At 54.0% G+C, this 16478-nt stretch overlaps 1 protein-coding gene and 1 long non-coding RNA gene across 9 annotated transcripts in view; one reads left to right on the forward strand and one right to left on the reverse strand.

Annotated features, from left to right (window-relative positions):
- Positions 1-16478, forward strand: part of COL27A1 (collagen type XXVII alpha 1 chain) — a 153102-nt gene that overhangs the window by 88274 nt on the left and 48350 nt on the right. For 7 of the 8 annotated variants that reach the window (XR_003512404.1, XM_027550601.1, XM_027550606.1 and 4 more), the window contains 5 exons: positions 1724-1768; positions 7036-7089; positions 7723-7776; positions 8012-8065; positions 12126-12179. Coding sequence is in view for 7 of the 8 variants with exons in the window: in XM_027550601.1 (XP_027406402.1) it covers positions 1724-1768; positions 7036-7089; positions 7723-7776; positions 8012-8065; positions 12126-12179 (261 nt within the window). In the remaining variant the exon portion in view is untranslated. The remainder of the gene's footprint in view (positions 1-1723; positions 1769-7035; positions 7090-7722; positions 7777-8011; positions 8066-12125; positions 12180-16478) is intronic. The other variant, XM_027550603.1, reaches the window with a different exon arrangement.
- LOC113897705 lies at positions 8862-15089 on the reverse strand. The gene is made up of 3 exons (XR_003512407.1): positions 14843-15089; positions 10680-10837; positions 8862-9011 (listed from the first exon to the last, which is right to left on the reverse strand). It is a non-coding gene; the product is annotated as an uncharacterized LOC113897705 (long non-coding RNA).

Below are 16478 nucleotides of genomic sequence, written 5' to 3' on the forward strand. Positions count from 1 at the left end.
TGTGTATGAGTAACAGGAAAACGTGGACAGAATCTCAGTGTCCACCAGGGGACCAGTGTTCAAGTCATGGGGCACAGCGTAGCCACCAAAGACGGTGTGCTGGGAGGATTGACCAGACGGGAAGGTGTCCGTGTGTGGCAGGGGTGATGGTGGGCACGTGCGAAGCAGGTCACGCAGTGGAACGGTGCAGCAGGAGCCCATGGACGGGGCTGGCTGGACCGCGTCCCTGAAGGCTCAGAGCAAAGCCTGGAGCGTGGACGGGGGTTAGCTCTGGGTAGTGGGATTATCGGAGATTTCCATTTCCCTCTCTGGGCTTCTGTATTTTCCCCATCATCTCCCATAAATATGCATTTCACTTATTAACAGTTTTTTTTTGAAGTTATCAAAATGAAAAAGAACTGGCCCCAGTAGGAGATTGTGTTCCTCAACACATGGGCAGCTTAATACCTTTCCAGGGACTCCCTTTGAAGGCTGGATTTCCCTGGCCATCCTGGGCAGGGATCGCTGGGCCGAGTTGACAGCTGGGCAAACACACAGAGGGTTAGGGTGGAACTGTGGGGGCCAGGCCGTCCAAGTGCCCTCCTCTCAGGAGAAATGGCCCCCGAGTCTGTGTCTGTCTGGCTCCTCTGGGGGTCTCAAGCCTGAGGTCTGGGGGCAGACCTGGAGGGAAGGCTAAGGTTTGAGCCGGGATCACCCCATCCATTCGTGAGCCCAACTCCTGGCCAGTCCGAGCCCACGTCCTGCCCTCTGAGGCCTGGGCCTTTCTCCCTCATACACCAGCTGGGTTCCTGTGGTGGGAGCAGTGACAGGGCCCTGGGCAGATCTGTCCCACGGTTCTGCTTGCCAGGGCGGCTGTGGCTGCAGAAGGAGTGGGAGTCACCCCAGCGTGGGGTAAAGCCAGCAGACAAGATCTCGAATGGCCACCTAGTGTGAGGGCTCGGGGATTCCCAGGTGGTGCTAGTGGGAAAGAACCCGCCTGTCAGTCCAGGAGTCATGAGAGACGAGGGTCTGATCCTTGGGAATATCCCCTGGAGGAGGAAACGGCAACCCACTCCAGTATTCTTGCCTGGAGAATCCCATGGACAGAGAAGCCTGGTGGGCTACGGTCCACGGGGTCACAGTTGGACATGATGGAGGTGACGTAGGACACAGCGCATGTGAGAGCTTGGAGGCAAATGAGTTTGGTTTTACTTATTTATGAGTGGGGACACTGAGCCCAGAGCAGAGACGAGACCACTCCGTGTCACTTGTGAGCTGATGGCAGATCTCTGGGAGTCCAGCGCCCTGATTCCCCAGCTCCCCGCTCATCCTGGTGCAGCAGGGCATCTCCATCAGTCAGACCCAAGTTCCAGTGCTCGCCCTACTTCCAGCTCGCTGTGTGACCTCGGCAGGTCACTCCACCTCTGTGAGCTTCAGTTTCTGTCTTCTGCTGAATGCCGTGGGTTGATGCGGGTCCCAGATGAGATATAGACCCCATGCCAGGTAACCTGCCCAGGGCCACTCCAAGGGAATGATGACGAGGATCGTCCCTGGGGCCAGAGGAGGTTTTGTCCCAGTGTCCCTTGTCCCTACCATTTGTTTGGAGTTTCCAAGGCCAGACTGCAGTTGAGTTTCTTGGTTCCTCCCCACCAGAGGGGCCTAAGGCCAGTCGACCCAGGTGTCTCCTGGGAGGCCTGGACTCCAGCCACCCATTCCCAAGTGACCCTCCTCTGTTTCTCTGCAGGGCGAGCCAGGCGATGCTGGACGGCCGGGGCCTGTGGGTGAGCAGGTGAGTCACCGTCGTCTTGGACCCTACTGGCTCGCTTTACTGAGGGCTTAGCTGTGGGAAGCGCGTACATGGACCTCATTCATCCCCAACCCCAGCTGGAGTGGTCGGGTTAGGGTTATCTAACCCTAAACGGCTCATCTCCCCGCTTCACTGACATGGACAAACTCTGGCTCTCAGGGAGGTGAGGTCACTGCATGAGAAAGCCACGAATCTCAGTCCCCATGGTTCCACAGCCTGACTCCACAGATGTTCTGGGGGCATTCGCCCAAAAGACGTTACGTGACTGTTCCCAGAACGTGCAAAGTGGAAGAGCCCTTTCACAGTCACCACCCGTGCTCGATGTAACGGGAGGGCTGGAAGAGCAGAGAAGTAGAGTCGCGTGCCAGGGGCTCTCAGTCTAGGCATCCCTAAATTATAAAGAAAACAAAATTCACATCAGTGGCTCTGGCTATGCTGGAAGTCAGGCCAGGGTCTGAAGCGGAGAGGAGGTTGCACGTGATCACTGAAAAGGAAGTTGGAGAAACATAACCTTCAGTGTTGAGGTCCAGGGCCCTTGGCACTGGAGGCTGATGAGTGGATGACCGGCCTTAGTCCCTCCTCTGCAGCCCGGCGCCTCCTGAAAGCATAAGCTCTGGGCTCGTAGCTCAGGTCGGAAGGTAGCAGTCTCGTCCACTCCTTTAAAGAAGGACCCCATCCTCTGAACCCAGCAAGGGGCTGCCTCGGGCTGGAAGGGGAATGATGCTGGGGACCCAGAAGAATTTGTCTCTCCCAAGAAACGCCATCAATGCCGTGAGAGTCACGCACACGAGGAGCTTCCTCACCAGGCCTACAACATCTGTTGGGGGGAAGAAAGGAATTAAAGCAAGGGGAGGACTGGATTTTTGAAACCTTTCCAGTGTCATTCGAGCACATTCTGTGGGAAGCCCGGGAGTTTGGAAGGGCTGCCGCGGCCTGGATGTATTTCCTGATTGGAAAAAAAAGGCAATACGTTCAGCAAATTTAATTTCATAGTTATGCTCATGGTAGGGCCCTTGGGAAATAGATACTTGGAATCCTAGGATGGTAGAGCACAAAGCTTCCTCTGAAATCCCTCTATCCTGGAGTTCTAACCTTTTATTTTGTTCCTTAGACCCTTTTGGCAGGCTGGAGAAGATCATAGACCCCTTCTCAGAATTTGTTGTTCAGTCACTAAGTTGTGTTCGACTCTTTGCGACTGCGTGGACTGCAGCACGCCAGGCTCCCCTGTCCTTTCTTGTCTACCGGGGTTTGATCAAATTCATGTCCATTGAGTCGGTGATGCTATCTAGCCATCTCAGAATAGAGAACTTCTTTAAATGACAAAATACAAAACAAAAGACTACGAAGGAAATGAATTATATTGAAATACAAACGTGAGATTATGTTAAATTGTGATCTCCTCAAAGATTTGCTTCTTTATTCTTGCCTTGAATAACGAGATCTAATGGCAGGTCCGATAATGACTTCAATTTTGAAGTGGTGACCGGCCTCACCGATACATTTGGAGCTCTCTGCAGCAGTGACTGTAATGTGATGTGTAAAGATCTGTGACTGTTACCAGTGCTGTAGATATGTTGCCTACATGCCTTAAGCTCATGTTTGAGGGGAGTGCTCAGCTTCAACTAGAGGCTGGCGAAAATGACAGCTGTAGTTTTTCCCTCAAGTTCACGGACCCCTGAAATGCATCCATGGAGCCTTACAGGGACCCCAGATTGAGAACCCCTGGATCCTCCTCAATCACACTAACAAGTGTGGGATTTAGGGAGAGGAATGGCTCAGTGGATAAAGAATCCGCCTGCAATACAGGAGATACAGGAGGAGAGGGTTCAGTCTCTGGGTAGTAAAGATCCCCTGGAGGAGGAAATGACAACCCACTCCAGTATTTTTAGAGAATCCCATGGACAGAGGAGCCTGGAGGGCTACAGTCCAAAGGGTCACAAAGAGTCGGATGTGACTGAGTGACTAAGCAAGAACACACACACACACACACACACACAGGTTTAACTTAGATGACCAAGCAAAGGAATGCGCAGGAGGTGTGGGAACCTGGCCTGAGGCGACCACAGGCACACTCGTTCAGTAGAGACCTCAGCTAGCTGCCCAGTCAGCTGAGCAGGGAAGACAGAGACCTTTCTGAGTTGTGAAGCAGGGCTGGAGCTGAGCCTGCTGTTCCTCAGCCCCTTCCCCGTGTGGGAAGGAGCAGGCCTTTCCCGTTCATGGCAGAGTCGAGGATCCCTGGGAAGAGTAGAAAGACCTCCTTACAGTCACAGTATCTGCTACATTTATCAGGCCCCTGTTAGGAACCAGGCTGTGTGCCAAACGCTTTCCATACCATCCCAGCAGTTCCCTGGCAATCCTATGGCAGTATGTACTACTATCCCCATTTTGCAAATGAGGAAACCAAGGCTCTGAGAAGTTAAGTGCTTAGACCGTGATCTCCCAGGGAGTGCCATCGCTCTCAGAGCCCAGGTTGACACTCAGGCCTGCTGGGTTCCCATGACCTGCCCCGAAGACACTAAAAACCCTTGACCTCCTGAGTCCTTGTGGGTTTTTTTAACAGAGTGCAGCCAGCCTGCTGGGCCCTGTCCTAGGTGCTGGGCGCACAAAGATATTTACAAATCATGGGTCTTACCTTTAAGAAGCTCTGTCCAGGGTGAAGCCAGGCATCTCAACACCTAAGCCTGAGATGTCTAGTCCAGCAGAGCATCCATGACTGTCTGGTTCCCAGTTGCTTCCCCCAGCACCCAGCAGAAGGTCATGAGAGCAGGGAGGGAGGGAGAAAAGCTCCCACAGTCAACAACAGGCCTTTATCTGTAGGCTGTGTGAGGACAGGCCAGCTTGCTCCCCAACCCAGGGGACTCGGATCCCACCCATGCAGTGTCTGCTGTAGGTGACAATACCACCCCCTGCCCCATGCCAGCCAAGAGGAGCCAGCTGTGCCCACAGCTGTCGGGGCTGCTGCTCCACCAGACCCGCCAGGTGGAAGCCCTGGGCCTCGGGGGCAGGCTTCCCTGGACCAGCCTCAGCTCCATCCGTGGGACAGGGTGCCAGGATGTTCTGGAACAGTGCTCCCAGTGGGGAGGGGGGCCTGTCCTGGGGTGGGGGTAGGGAATGGGGCACTTGCTGTATGGCCCTTATTCATTAGGATTTGGTGGGGGGGCAGGGGTGGGCTTCTTATTTGAAGTTTATGACCTGCCTGCCTTTCAGGACCCAACAACTCATAAATTTAAAGTAGCTATGAAATTTCTGTTTCTCTGGGCCAGTCAGGCAGGGGCTTTTTAACAGAGTAGTTTTTATTCCCTTTACTCAGTGTCCTCTAAACGTCTGACTGCTCCCTTGTGGGGAGCTCAGGCCTCTGTCTTAACCCTGTGGCCTTTTAAAATAAATTAGAATAGGATGGGAGGGAAGTACCATTTATAGAGTGCCTACATGTGCCATGCATTATCACCAATACTCAGAACAACCCCGGGAGGAAGGGTAAACCATTTCTTGTAAGTTCTCTCACTCTGCACATGAGGTTTAGAGGCTCTGCAGTTTCCCCAGGGTCCACAAGTCTAAAGGCTGAATGGTGATGATGTAGATAAAGTGTCAGTTACAGGGCTCAGCCCGTCATAAGTGACAGCTGTTGTTATTAATATTGCTATCACCTTGAATGTAGGTGTTCGACTCTTTGCGGCCCCATGGACTGTAGTCCACCAGTCTCCTCTGTCCATGTAATTCTCTAGGCAAGAATACTGGAATGGGTTGCCATTCCCTTCTCCAGGGGATCATCTTGACCCAGGGATCGAACCCATGTTTCCTGCATTGCAGGCGGATTGGATTCTTTACTGTCTGAGTCACTAGGGGACCCCCTATCACCCTGAACATGAGCTAAGTAATTTTTAAAGTAGGTTGTTGCAAAAGACAAATACTTGGTCATTTTCTCTGACTTATTAGCTGTGATCTCATACCTTGAACCTCATCCCTCTCATGTCATACTTCAACCCTGAAGGGACTCTGAACCCAGGGAAACAGGCCCCCGGCCGTATGGTGATGGGGTTAAAGTGCCAGGGAGACCTGTGCCCTGCTCATGGCCACGTGCGTTGGAGTGACAGGTGAATGGGCTTCGGGGCCACCCAGACCAGCGTTGCATTCTAGGCTGCAGTTGCAGGACACACACAGTCCTGGTCTGAGCTGACACTTTAAGACTGTCTCTGAACCTTGTAGAGCTGACCCTTGGGAATCTGGTGCCTTTTCTTCCCTCTAGTTGCCTGGCCAGCTTCACTGCCCTAGTGAACAATTTCCAATCTGCTTCTGATCAGGTTTTAAGGTCTCATTTTTTTCTGGATATGGTTTGGGGACAGGGAGCAAATTTTATGGGACCAATTCACTCATCCCTCGGTCTTCCCTAATTCTCCCAGAAACTCTTGGCTGCAAACCTGGGATCTTCGAAAACAACTTTTGCAACCCTTGTACCACACTAGACCTCCATCTGCTGGAATTTTCCTGAAGAGAGTAGGGTCTGGACTGACAATTGTCTGACTCCCTCCTCTAACTAAGCCCTTCATCCTTGCTGAGTGTGAGTGAGTTGCCTGCTCTGGGCAGCGAGCGAAGCCTACAGCTGCCTAGAAGAGCCTTGGAACACAGGGGCCAGTTATCACCCAGTGAAGTTAAAAAGAGCAACAGGAACTACAGTGTGTGTGCCCTTTCAGAAATGAGAGGAAGCCTTTCACAGGACAGTAAAAGGGCTCCCACTTCCCAGATTTCAATCAGGGCTTTTGGCAGAGGCTGTTAGGGTGTTTCTATTCCAGCCAACAGGTTTGTTTCTCTCTTTGAAACAACCCCAGAACCCCAAAAGATGGGGACAGATTTCTCACAAGCACCGCTTTTCCCAGCACCACTTAAGGACCTTGCCCCTGCTCCCCCGCCGACTCCCCCATCCCATCCCCTCCCCACACGTGGCCGCCTCCCAGCTTCTGGCGGGGAAAGAATGTGTGGTGCTCCCAGGGATGCTGGCAGCGGCCCCACCGCTTGGCTCCGAAATCAGAACCATCTGGTGGAGTGAAGGAAGTCAGGACGGTGCCCAGAGAGACAGCTTTCTCTCCTTGGTGGCAGCCCCACGCCAGCTGGGTCACCGGGCATGGGGCGGGAGACACGGGGAGACGGCCCCAGTGCAAGAGAGACTTGGGCCAGGTGTCTTTGAAACTCAGTCCATCCCTGAATTCACGTTGCTTCCTTCTTTCTCTTGCTTTTGTACATGTTTCTTCCAGGGACTTCTGGGATTCGTTGGTCTGGTCGGAGAGCCAGGAATCATGGGAGAAAAGGTAAGTCACGTTGGAGGGAATGTCTAAGCGATAGCGCTTGTGCTTTGAAACGTTGGAAAGGTGAAGGGGCCAGTCGCCCTGGGGGTTTCAGACCTCTCTCTCTGGCCTTTCCTCCTTGCCCTGGCCTTCCAGACCCTCAAAGAACCATTGTCACTTGTTCCAGCACTTCCTGGGGCTTCGACCCTGCCCTCTGGCCAGTACCCCAAGTGCAGCCAGATGTCTGGGAGAGTTATCCCTGTGGTCTGGGCTGCTCACGGCTGTAAACTGACACTGCACGCGGGCAGGCAACAGTGGGAGGCAGAGATTTACCTTTTAAAAAAGCATCCCAGTGCTTTAAGTTGCCTTATGAATGCCAGCAGGTGTGTTTTACAGACCAGATAACCAAGGCTCCAGTGGGGGAGGTGACTTGCTCAAGGTCACCCAGATGGGAAGTGGCAGAGCTGGGATTCGAACCACATTAAGTGCCCATGGCCACACTTTGCTGGGCGTCTTCGCTTCTGATGACTCTGGGTGATGTGGCCACAGATCTTGGACAAGGCTTTGTCCCTCTCTAGTCCCCGGAGGGCACTCTGCACCTGTCCCCACAGAGCCGCCCACTGCCGTGACCTCCCTGAATTGCTGTCTCCATCACAGGGTGACCGGGGCATGATGGGACCCCCAGGCGCGCCCGGACCCAAGGGGTCGATGGTAAGGAGCAGTCTGCATCCCCTTGCCCTCTCCTGTCCCAGCCACGGTGACAGCTCTGCTGTCGTCTGCCTGCCTCTGAGAACCCCAGGCCTTCACAATGACCAGCTCCTTCCTCCTGGGGCCTGGCTGCTGCCCGCATAGCCCTGGGCTGGGTCTGAGCTGGCCGAGGCAGGATTGCAAATGGAAGAGGAAGCTTCCAGAACTGATTCCTCCTTGTTCATCTCTTTCTTGGTAGGGCCATCCTGGAATCCCAGGTGTGGTGGGAAACCCGGGAGAGCCTGGACCTCCGGTAAGCAAAGCCTTCGTGTTCGCTGAGCTCAGACTTAACTGTTGCATCATGGTGGAGTCTAGGTCTCAACACCAGGCAGACCTGGGTCAAATCCCAGCTTCCCGCTATATTGCCAGAGCAGATCGTTCAACTTCTGTGTGCCTGAACTGTGCTTATCTGAAAAAATAGATAAAATAATCTTGGTCATGATAGTGCGAGCACGTAGGTGAAATGAAACCAGGCAGCTAATGTTCATTACGTAGGGACAGTCATTGCAAGGGAGTGTCGTGGGCATTAGCACTGCTGTTGCTCTCTTCATTCACTCGGGAAGTACCGTGTCACATGTCCATTCCAGGAAGTGCCATCAACAGGGCAGAAAGCTGTCCTTCCCCTTTAGGAGCTCCTCTTGTGGCGTGGGGAAAGAGAAGGCGGTAGATAAGTGACCATTGCTTTGGAGAAAGCAGGGGAGAAGATGGGAAATGCTGGGACAAGTGGGCGGAGGGTCCAAGGATGCAGGGGTTCTGGGCTTCTCGTGATGACTGAAGTATCAGGGATGTTCTTGAGGATCCCAAGGCAGGGAGGGGTGGGAGAGGCAGTGCTGGGTGCTGAGGAGGAATACAGAGCGCTAGCCCAGGGGCAGGAAGCCTGGATACTAAGCATCATCCAGAGATCGAGGTTCCAGGCAGCAGGTGGCCCTGCCAGTCCGCTATAGCTTCTTTTTTTTTTTTTTAATTTGGCCCTGCCAAGTCTTAGTTGTAGCCTGTGGGATCTTTAGTTGCAGCCTGCACACTCTTGGTTGCGGCATGTGGGATCTAGCTTCCTGACCAGGGATTGAACCCAGGCCCCCTGCACTGGCAGCCACTGGACCACCAGGAAAGTCTCCACAATTTTGATGAGGGGGAAAGCTCACAGTGCGGAGCTGGGATCAAAAGCCAGCGCTCTGCGCTCTTGATGGCATGGTTTCCACCTGTTTGTGAGAAGGAGGGAAAAAGTTACATCTGGCCTGGGGCTGGAGAGACTGGTTGGCAGACTGAGGCATTCATCTGAGGGTCCTAGCCCATCCAGCCCAAAGGCTGCTGGCCCACCTTCCTTCCCAGTACTCAGAGGACCCGAGGACCAGGCCCCAGCAGATGCTCCTGGAGATGGTGTGCTTGGAGTTCGGGAGTGTGGGAGGTGCTCAGGGCAGGGCCAAAGTCAGAGAACAGGATGCTGGTGCTCTATCATCAAATCCCAGCTGTGTCCCTGGGTCTGGACCTCCCTGAGCCTCAGTCTGCCCATCTGTCCAACGGGAGCAGGAAAGTCTGAAAAGAATTGATGGGGCAAAAAGGAAGGCCAGAAGGAGATGAGAAAACAGCAGGGCCTTCAGGCCAATGCATAGAAAGAAGCAGCAGGCCTCCTCTGCATTTCCCGCCTCCATGGCTCTCTGGCCCCTCCCCCATCCCATTTCTTCAGTGCTTCCATCTGTTCAATGGGTTGGCTCTGACTTAGTGAGATCAGACAGTGAGTTGCTGCCTTCAGATCCCAAGGTTGCCACTGACCTTCCTCTGTTACAGTATGGGGCTGGACACTTGGGTCTCTTTGGACAGCCAGCTGTCCCTAGTGCCACTGGGGAACCATGATGGCATGGAGGTGCAGAAAGCTTTAGAATTAGACACTTTGAGTCAAATCCTGGCTCCCTCTTTGTTAGCTGTGTGATTGTTGGCAACATTTATAGCATCTCTGAGCCTCAGTTTCCCCACCTGTGAGTCGGCATAATACCACATTCATGATGAGACTGTGGTGAGACATAAATGATACCACACGTGGCGTAATGTTTAGCAAACTACCTGAATATAGCAAGTGCTTAATGAATGGGAACAATAGTAAGTGAAATGGCTCAGTCGTGTCCGACTCTTTGCAACCCCATGGACTGTAGCCTACCACGCTTCTCCGTCCATGGGATTTTCCAGGCAAGACTACTGGAGTGGGTTGCCATTTCCTTCTCCAAGGGATCTTCCCGACCCAGGGTTCAAACCTGGGTCTCCCGCATTGTAGGCAGATGCTTTATCGTCTGAGCCACCAGGAAAGTCAGGTACAATAGTAAGTACTACCTCTGTTTGTTAGATATGATAATTTCTACTATTATCAGTAAGACTGTGAAACTGACATTTCTGATAATACTGTTCATAGCTGATTGGCACTTTTCACTTTTCCAAGCTCTGTAACATCCATGTTCTCTTACAGTCCACTGAGGTCAGCCAGGGTTACTGCCTCCATTATTTGGAGAGGGACCAGTCAGGCCCTGGGTCCCTCAGTTTCTGACCTCTTCCCTCTTTGAGAGAGCTGACAGCAACCCTTAACTGAAGACCTCCAAGTCATTTCATCTTCCTAGCAACTATAGAAGGCAAAAACTCTCTTATACCCATTTTATAGATGATGAAACTGAGGCCCAGAGAGTGTAAGCCACTTGCAAAAGGTCACAAAATTAGTAAGTGGCAGAGTCGGGATTTGAACCTAGTTCTCTGGTGGAACAGTCTGCTCTTTTAAGCACCCTACTGCCTCTGAGTTAAGACTTGGCTCCTGAAATTTCCCAGTGACGCAATTGCATGCCTTCTGCAGTCTGCGATCCCTCCATAAAATGGTCCGTGGTTCTCACCCAGTCTTCATGTTCTTCATCATCCGGAAGTCCAGTCCCTCATTGTATGGGGCCAAGCCCGGGTCCACACCCTGCTCGCTCTGCTGACAGGGGGTCTGGTTGGCATCCAGCCCTCACCTTGGCTCTTTAGCAGTTGGAGGGTCTGCACCCCTCAAGGCCTGGGAAAGAGAGCAGAAAGAAGAGTTTTTCCTGAGGCCCCAGACTGAGCTGGGCCTCTCCCTGGTATTCAGTGTGGGGGATGAGGCCACCTCTTCTTGGAAAGGGAGCACGCCCAGTCTGAGAATCGCCGCTTGAGCTGGGAGGCTCTTGCAGCTGTTGGAGGGGTCCTTGGCCTGCCTGGGGTGAAGAGGCAGCCTGACAGCCTGACATGTGTAGCTGGGCCTGGAACCTCGGAGGCGCTGGGGGCAGGGAGGAACCAGGCAGCGAGGTGGCCTGCTTCCTCTCTTCACCCTCCATCCCTCCCTTCCTATCCTGTCTTCTCCAATCCTTCCCAAAATCCTTGTCATCAGCCTGTTCTGGGCCAGGTGCTGGGAATTCCAGGAACAAGTCCAGCTCTGTGTTTTCTTTTCCTCCCTCCCTGTCTCTTCGTGTCATCCCTTCATCAAGCCGAGATAACCCGGGCCTCCTCCCTGGGCCAGACCCTGCTCCTTCCTTTATGCCTCCCCCACCCGCCTCTCCTCTGCTCAGCCTCTCCCCTCCTCCCCTCCCCACTCCATGCCTGCTTCCCGTTCACCCTCCCTCCCCGCAGGGCCCTGGTCTGGCTCTGCCGCCTCTTGCCCCTTGCCCTCTGGCTCTCTCTGCCCTCTTCAGAGCCTTCTGGATGCTTTCAGGTCATATTTGAGGTCAGGGTAGGAAACAGGACGTGGGACCCCCGTATTCTTCTGACTGATGGAGGGAGAAAGAGTGAAGTGGGCGTTGGAGGAGGCTTTGGTCAGGAATGTCTTCCTAGCTTCTGGTTGTTGATTTTGAGATAAAGAAGGAAGTGGCTCATCCATTCAGGATGCCTTCTCCCAGCTACTGGATTCCCAGGCACTGACTCCTGCTCAAGGTGGCAGCTCCTTGACTGATTCTCTGGGGGGTGGGGGGCGGGGCGCGACAGACCTTCCTTCCCACTGGGCTAAGTGCTTAGGGCTTCTTTCTGGAGTTGCTGGGCTCGGGAGGGGCCGCCCCCGAGCAGTGCCGGTCTGAGGTTGCAAGCCTGGCCTTCCGTGTTATCCCCCAGTGTCAGTTGCTGAGTTGTGTCCGACTCTTTGTGACCCCATGGACTGTAGCCCGCCAGGTTCCTCTGTCCATGGGATTCTCTAGGCAAGAATACTAGAGTAGGTTGCCATTCCCTTCTCCAGGGGAATCTTCCCGACCCCAAGTCTCTTGCACTGCAGGCAGATTCTTCCGTGTTATACTTGCTTCCGAAAAGGGGGCTTCTGCAGACTCTTTCTCCTCCCACAGGGTCCTCCAGGATCTCGAGGCCCACCGGGCATGAGGGGAGCAAAGGGACGCCGGGTAAGTGGGGCCCAGCCCCCTGGGGCAGATGCTGGCAGGGGCCACCTGCTTGGAGAGACCCCTCCTGATCCTTCCCTCCCCACCCCAGACCTGAGATCTATGACTTTCAGAGCACCAGCCAGGGTTCCAGGCTCCTGCTGGGTGTGACTCTCAGTGTGGGAACCCCACTCATCTTTCGCAGCCCACTTCTGAGTACCAGGCCTTGCCATCCAGGAGGCACGGGGGGCTCTGTGGCACCAATGCTTTGTCTGTTCCTGTGTTTGTTCATGCACTCGTTTGCCTGCAATTAGGCACTTCCTAGGGGCCAGCCATTGTTAGAGGTTCTGTAGATATCATGAGAATAGCACCCTCAGGACCCCTGTGTGGCTTTGTGGCTCCATCAAGGCCAAACAGACAGTATAGGGTCATGAACACATTGATGGCAGCCTGGGAGCCTGGAGGAGGCATCTCACCTGGCCAGGGTACCCGGGAACACGTCAAGCAGAGGCAGATGCTTAAACAGATGCCAGGTTCCAGACAGAGAGGAAGCCCTAGGGTGAGCTGTAGTGGCATGTTTAGGAATCCCCATTCAATAGAGGAGCCAGGGAGAGGAGTGAAACCAAGAATTAGAAGCTATCAAACCAAGTGGGCCTCAGACACCACAGCTAGACCTGTGGGCAATGCTTCAAGGGTAGTGGGGAGCCACAGGAGGTTTTACACAGGGCTGGCCTGAACATGGTAGCCAGAGGTGATCACTAATACTTACTCTGTGCTGAACACTATCTATCACATGCCTTGACTCAGTTAATCATCAACATGACCCTATAATTAAGAATAGGTGCTAGTCTTAATTCTCATCGTACAGAAAAGGAAAGTAAGGCTCAGAGAGGTTGAGTGACTTGCCTTAGGTTGCACAGCTAGAAAGTGGCAAGACTGTGTTTTGAACCCAGGGATTCTGACTTTTTTGGAGGCAGGGAGGGCTGATGGGGCGGTTTCCTGCCCCCAGTGGATGTTCAGGTGCCAGGACAGCAGCTCTGTGAAAAGGAAACAGGATGGCACGGGTGGAGCAGGCGGCCTGGCCTGTATTCAGGCTTATTCAGGGGATCTGAGACGGCTCTTCTCTTCCTGGCTGAATTTCAAGTAGTTGAACAATTTCCCCTGAACCAGATGGTCTGAGCAGTCGGCCTGCGAGAGGTGAGATTTAGAGGCATTCCTTGGACCCGGCAGGGCCTCTCCTTGTGCCATGTCCTGGTCTCTGCCAGTGGCTGAGGCCCGTTGGCAGCCGGGTTCCACCCTGGCCCTCTGCACATCCTCTCCTGCCCCAGGATGCCAGGTTAGCAGGAGGGGGAGCTGCCCTGCCCCCCACAACCTGCCGGATGCACAGGCTCAGGCCCCCGTCAAGTCACAGAGCTTCCTGCAGCCGTCTGACCATCTTTCCCAGTGGTGGCTTGAAGAAGGTATCTCCTCCTTGATAATACTCAGGTTCCAGACCACAGAATCTTCAGGGCTGGAAGGGGAACTTCAGGAACACAAGCCCCCTCCCCTGGCTGGGTTTGGTGGAGATGCAAAACCTGTCGGACCCTGTGCCCTGGGTCCCCTGCCTGACAGGCCACCTTTGGCCACTTCGTAGATGACGTGGTCCCTGAGGGTGGGCGGGGACTGGAGAGGTGCCCGCTGAGCCAGTTAAAGAGCTCAAATCTGGGCCATCTCCCCGTGTAGCTCCTGGCTTCCCCTGTGACCCTGGCAAGCCCTTGTGCCCTCTGGGCCTCAGTTTCCCCAAATACGCTCTGGGAAATGAGCTTCGATGCCTGCAAGGCCCTGCCTGTTCTCTGCCCGCGTGCAGGATGGGCCCCGCTACCCACCACCTGTCTCCCCTAACCCCTGAGTCCCCTACCCCCCTGCCTGGGGAAGAATGAGCACAGAGGTCAAGTCCAGGGCCAGGATGGGGCCTCAGATCCTGAGCTCTTCTTGGTAGAGCTGCTGATCAGGGTCTGGGTCCGTGGGTCACATAGGGGCACATCTCAGGCTTTCCAGTGACCAGCTCGGGGACTTCAGGCCAGCTTCTTCCCCCACCCCGCATTTATTTGGCTGCACCGGGTCTTAGTGTAGCATTCTTCGCCAGATGCAGATCTTTTTTTGAGGCATGCATTGTCTTTAGCTGTGGCATGTAGGATCTAGTTCCCCAACCAGGGATCAAACCTGGGCCCCCTGCTTGGGACCTCGGGGTCTTTCCCTACCAGTGAAGTCCCTCACACCAGTTTCTCTGTAAGGCTCAGTGCCTGACATTAGGTGGAAGTTGTAAGGAGCCAGAATTTGAACTCAACAGCCAAATGCCCAATTTTTTCCCACTACTAACCGGTCACTGTTTACCAGTGTGGGAATGAACTCCCTGTCTCAGGGAGTATCAGGTGAGAGCCTGGGGCAGGATATTGCAGAAGACAATGTCTAAAAGTCCTCTTACTTGGGAGACTCTGCTATCTCTCTCCAAAACCACTTTGACAGAGTCATGAGGATTCTGCGACCCAAGAGCCTGCACTGAGCTCTGCTCGTGTGAGTGGGGCTGAGAGCTCAGCAGATCTGGCTTTGAATCCCAGCTCCTCCTCCCCTCTGACCTTGGGCAGCTGACTTACCCTCCCTGAAGCCCCAGCTTTTCCTCTATAAAAGGGGTCAGCAGCAGAACCAACCTCTTTGGATGGCCGTGGGGAGACGCTTCCTCTGCCAGCACCGCCCATGGTGAGCACCTGGAAGGGCAGCGGTGCGTAGCGAGTGCCGGGCACACGTTCACTCCCTTTTCATCCCTTATTCACAACAACTGTGATTGGCCAGATTTTCTGTCCTCTGGGGCTCCTACCCGCCAAGCTAGAAGCCCAGCCTGGCTGGGAGGCAGCCGCAGCTGTGACTGCGAACCTGTTCCTGGGGAGTGGCTACACAGGAAGCGATTTGTGGCTCTGAAACCCGGACCTGCCTCCCGTGTTCAGTGTTGCCATGGAGAAGGAAGGGGCAGGTTTGGGGCACCCGCAGGACATAGAATGAGCTGCAGAGAGGCCCAGAGCAGGGTTAGGCTCGCCTCTCCCTGCACAGGAGAACTGGGGAGGCGGGTGGCTGGGGCCTCTCTACTTTTTCCTCTCCCCAGACAAGAAAGCTTGGTCCTATTTCCCCCAGCAAACCCCAGGTCTTCCCAGAGGATAGCAGTGTCTCCCAGGTAAGAGGAATTTTAGATATTGTGTCCTGGGACACCGTGCCTTGGCCCTGACTTGCATAAGCCCTTGTGATGGGGAACTCACTCCCTCACTGATTAAAATAGAGACAAGTAGTGGTGGAAAAAAGTGGGCATCTAGCTGACTTAGAGTCACAGGCTGGTTCCTCCACCTACTATCAGGGCTGCCACAGGCTATTTCCTTATATGTCAAATGAGGAAAATAGCTTTCACGATGATTGCTGCTGCTGTTGATGCTATTATTATTGTTATAGATCTCATAGCTTTCTTGCAGAGAGACTTTGATTCCCCAAGTAAAGAGGGTGCTGTGTGATTCAGGCCAAGCCATCAACACCTCTGGGCCTCCGCTCTGTTCCTAGAGCTGTCCCTTTCCAGGAAGGTTTATGCTCAGGTAGAAACAGAGTTCGGGGCTCAGCAGCCGTTTCTGGAGGACACAGAGGCCTGCCATCAGCTCAGCCTCTGTCCCAAGTCTCAGGACCTGGGGTGCCCTGCATCTCCATTTATCTCCATCTCTACCAAGTCCTGTATGAATCAGGGGTGTTAAGTCCAACAGGTAGTCTGACAATATCTACCTGAGACTGAGGCCCAGAGAAAGGAAGGGGCTTCCCTGGGGTCACACAGCAAGCCAGCAGCAACACCAGGACTTGCACCCACATCCTCTAATCAAACCTCATCTTGAACCCATGAACATTCTCAGCCTGATATAAGCTGCCTATACTAAGCAGGGCCCTGAATCCAGATTGCCCAGGCCAGCCGTTGCTTTGCGCCCCTGCCCCTCGGGAGCCTGCAGCCCCCTTTGGCAAAATCAGATCTTCTGAGAACTTAACTGTATGCCAGGTGCCGAGCTGCCCATGTGCATTACTTCCTGCCTTGAGGGAGCGATTTCTTATTCCCATTTCAGAGATGGTATAACTGAGGCTCAGCCAGGAGCTGTCACTTTCCCCTAGACACAGCATTTCCTAAGCAGCACTGTGCCTGGTGCCGGACCCCTGGGAGTTCTGGGCGGAGGCCTGAGACACCAGGAGCAAAGACTCGCAGCCGCGTGGTCTCCTGGCCCAGGTTGAGTTCATCCGTGAGCACTGTTTAAGGCTGCGACGTGGAGT

Source organism: Bos indicus x Bos taurus, chromosome 8, assembly GCF_003369695.1.
Source record: "Bos indicus x Bos taurus breed Angus x Brahman F1 hybrid chromosome 8, Bos_hybrid_MaternalHap_v2.0, whole genome shotgun sequence".
Taxonomy (NCBI): Eukaryota; Metazoa; Chordata; class Mammalia; order Artiodactyla; family Bovidae; genus Bos; species Bos indicus x Bos taurus.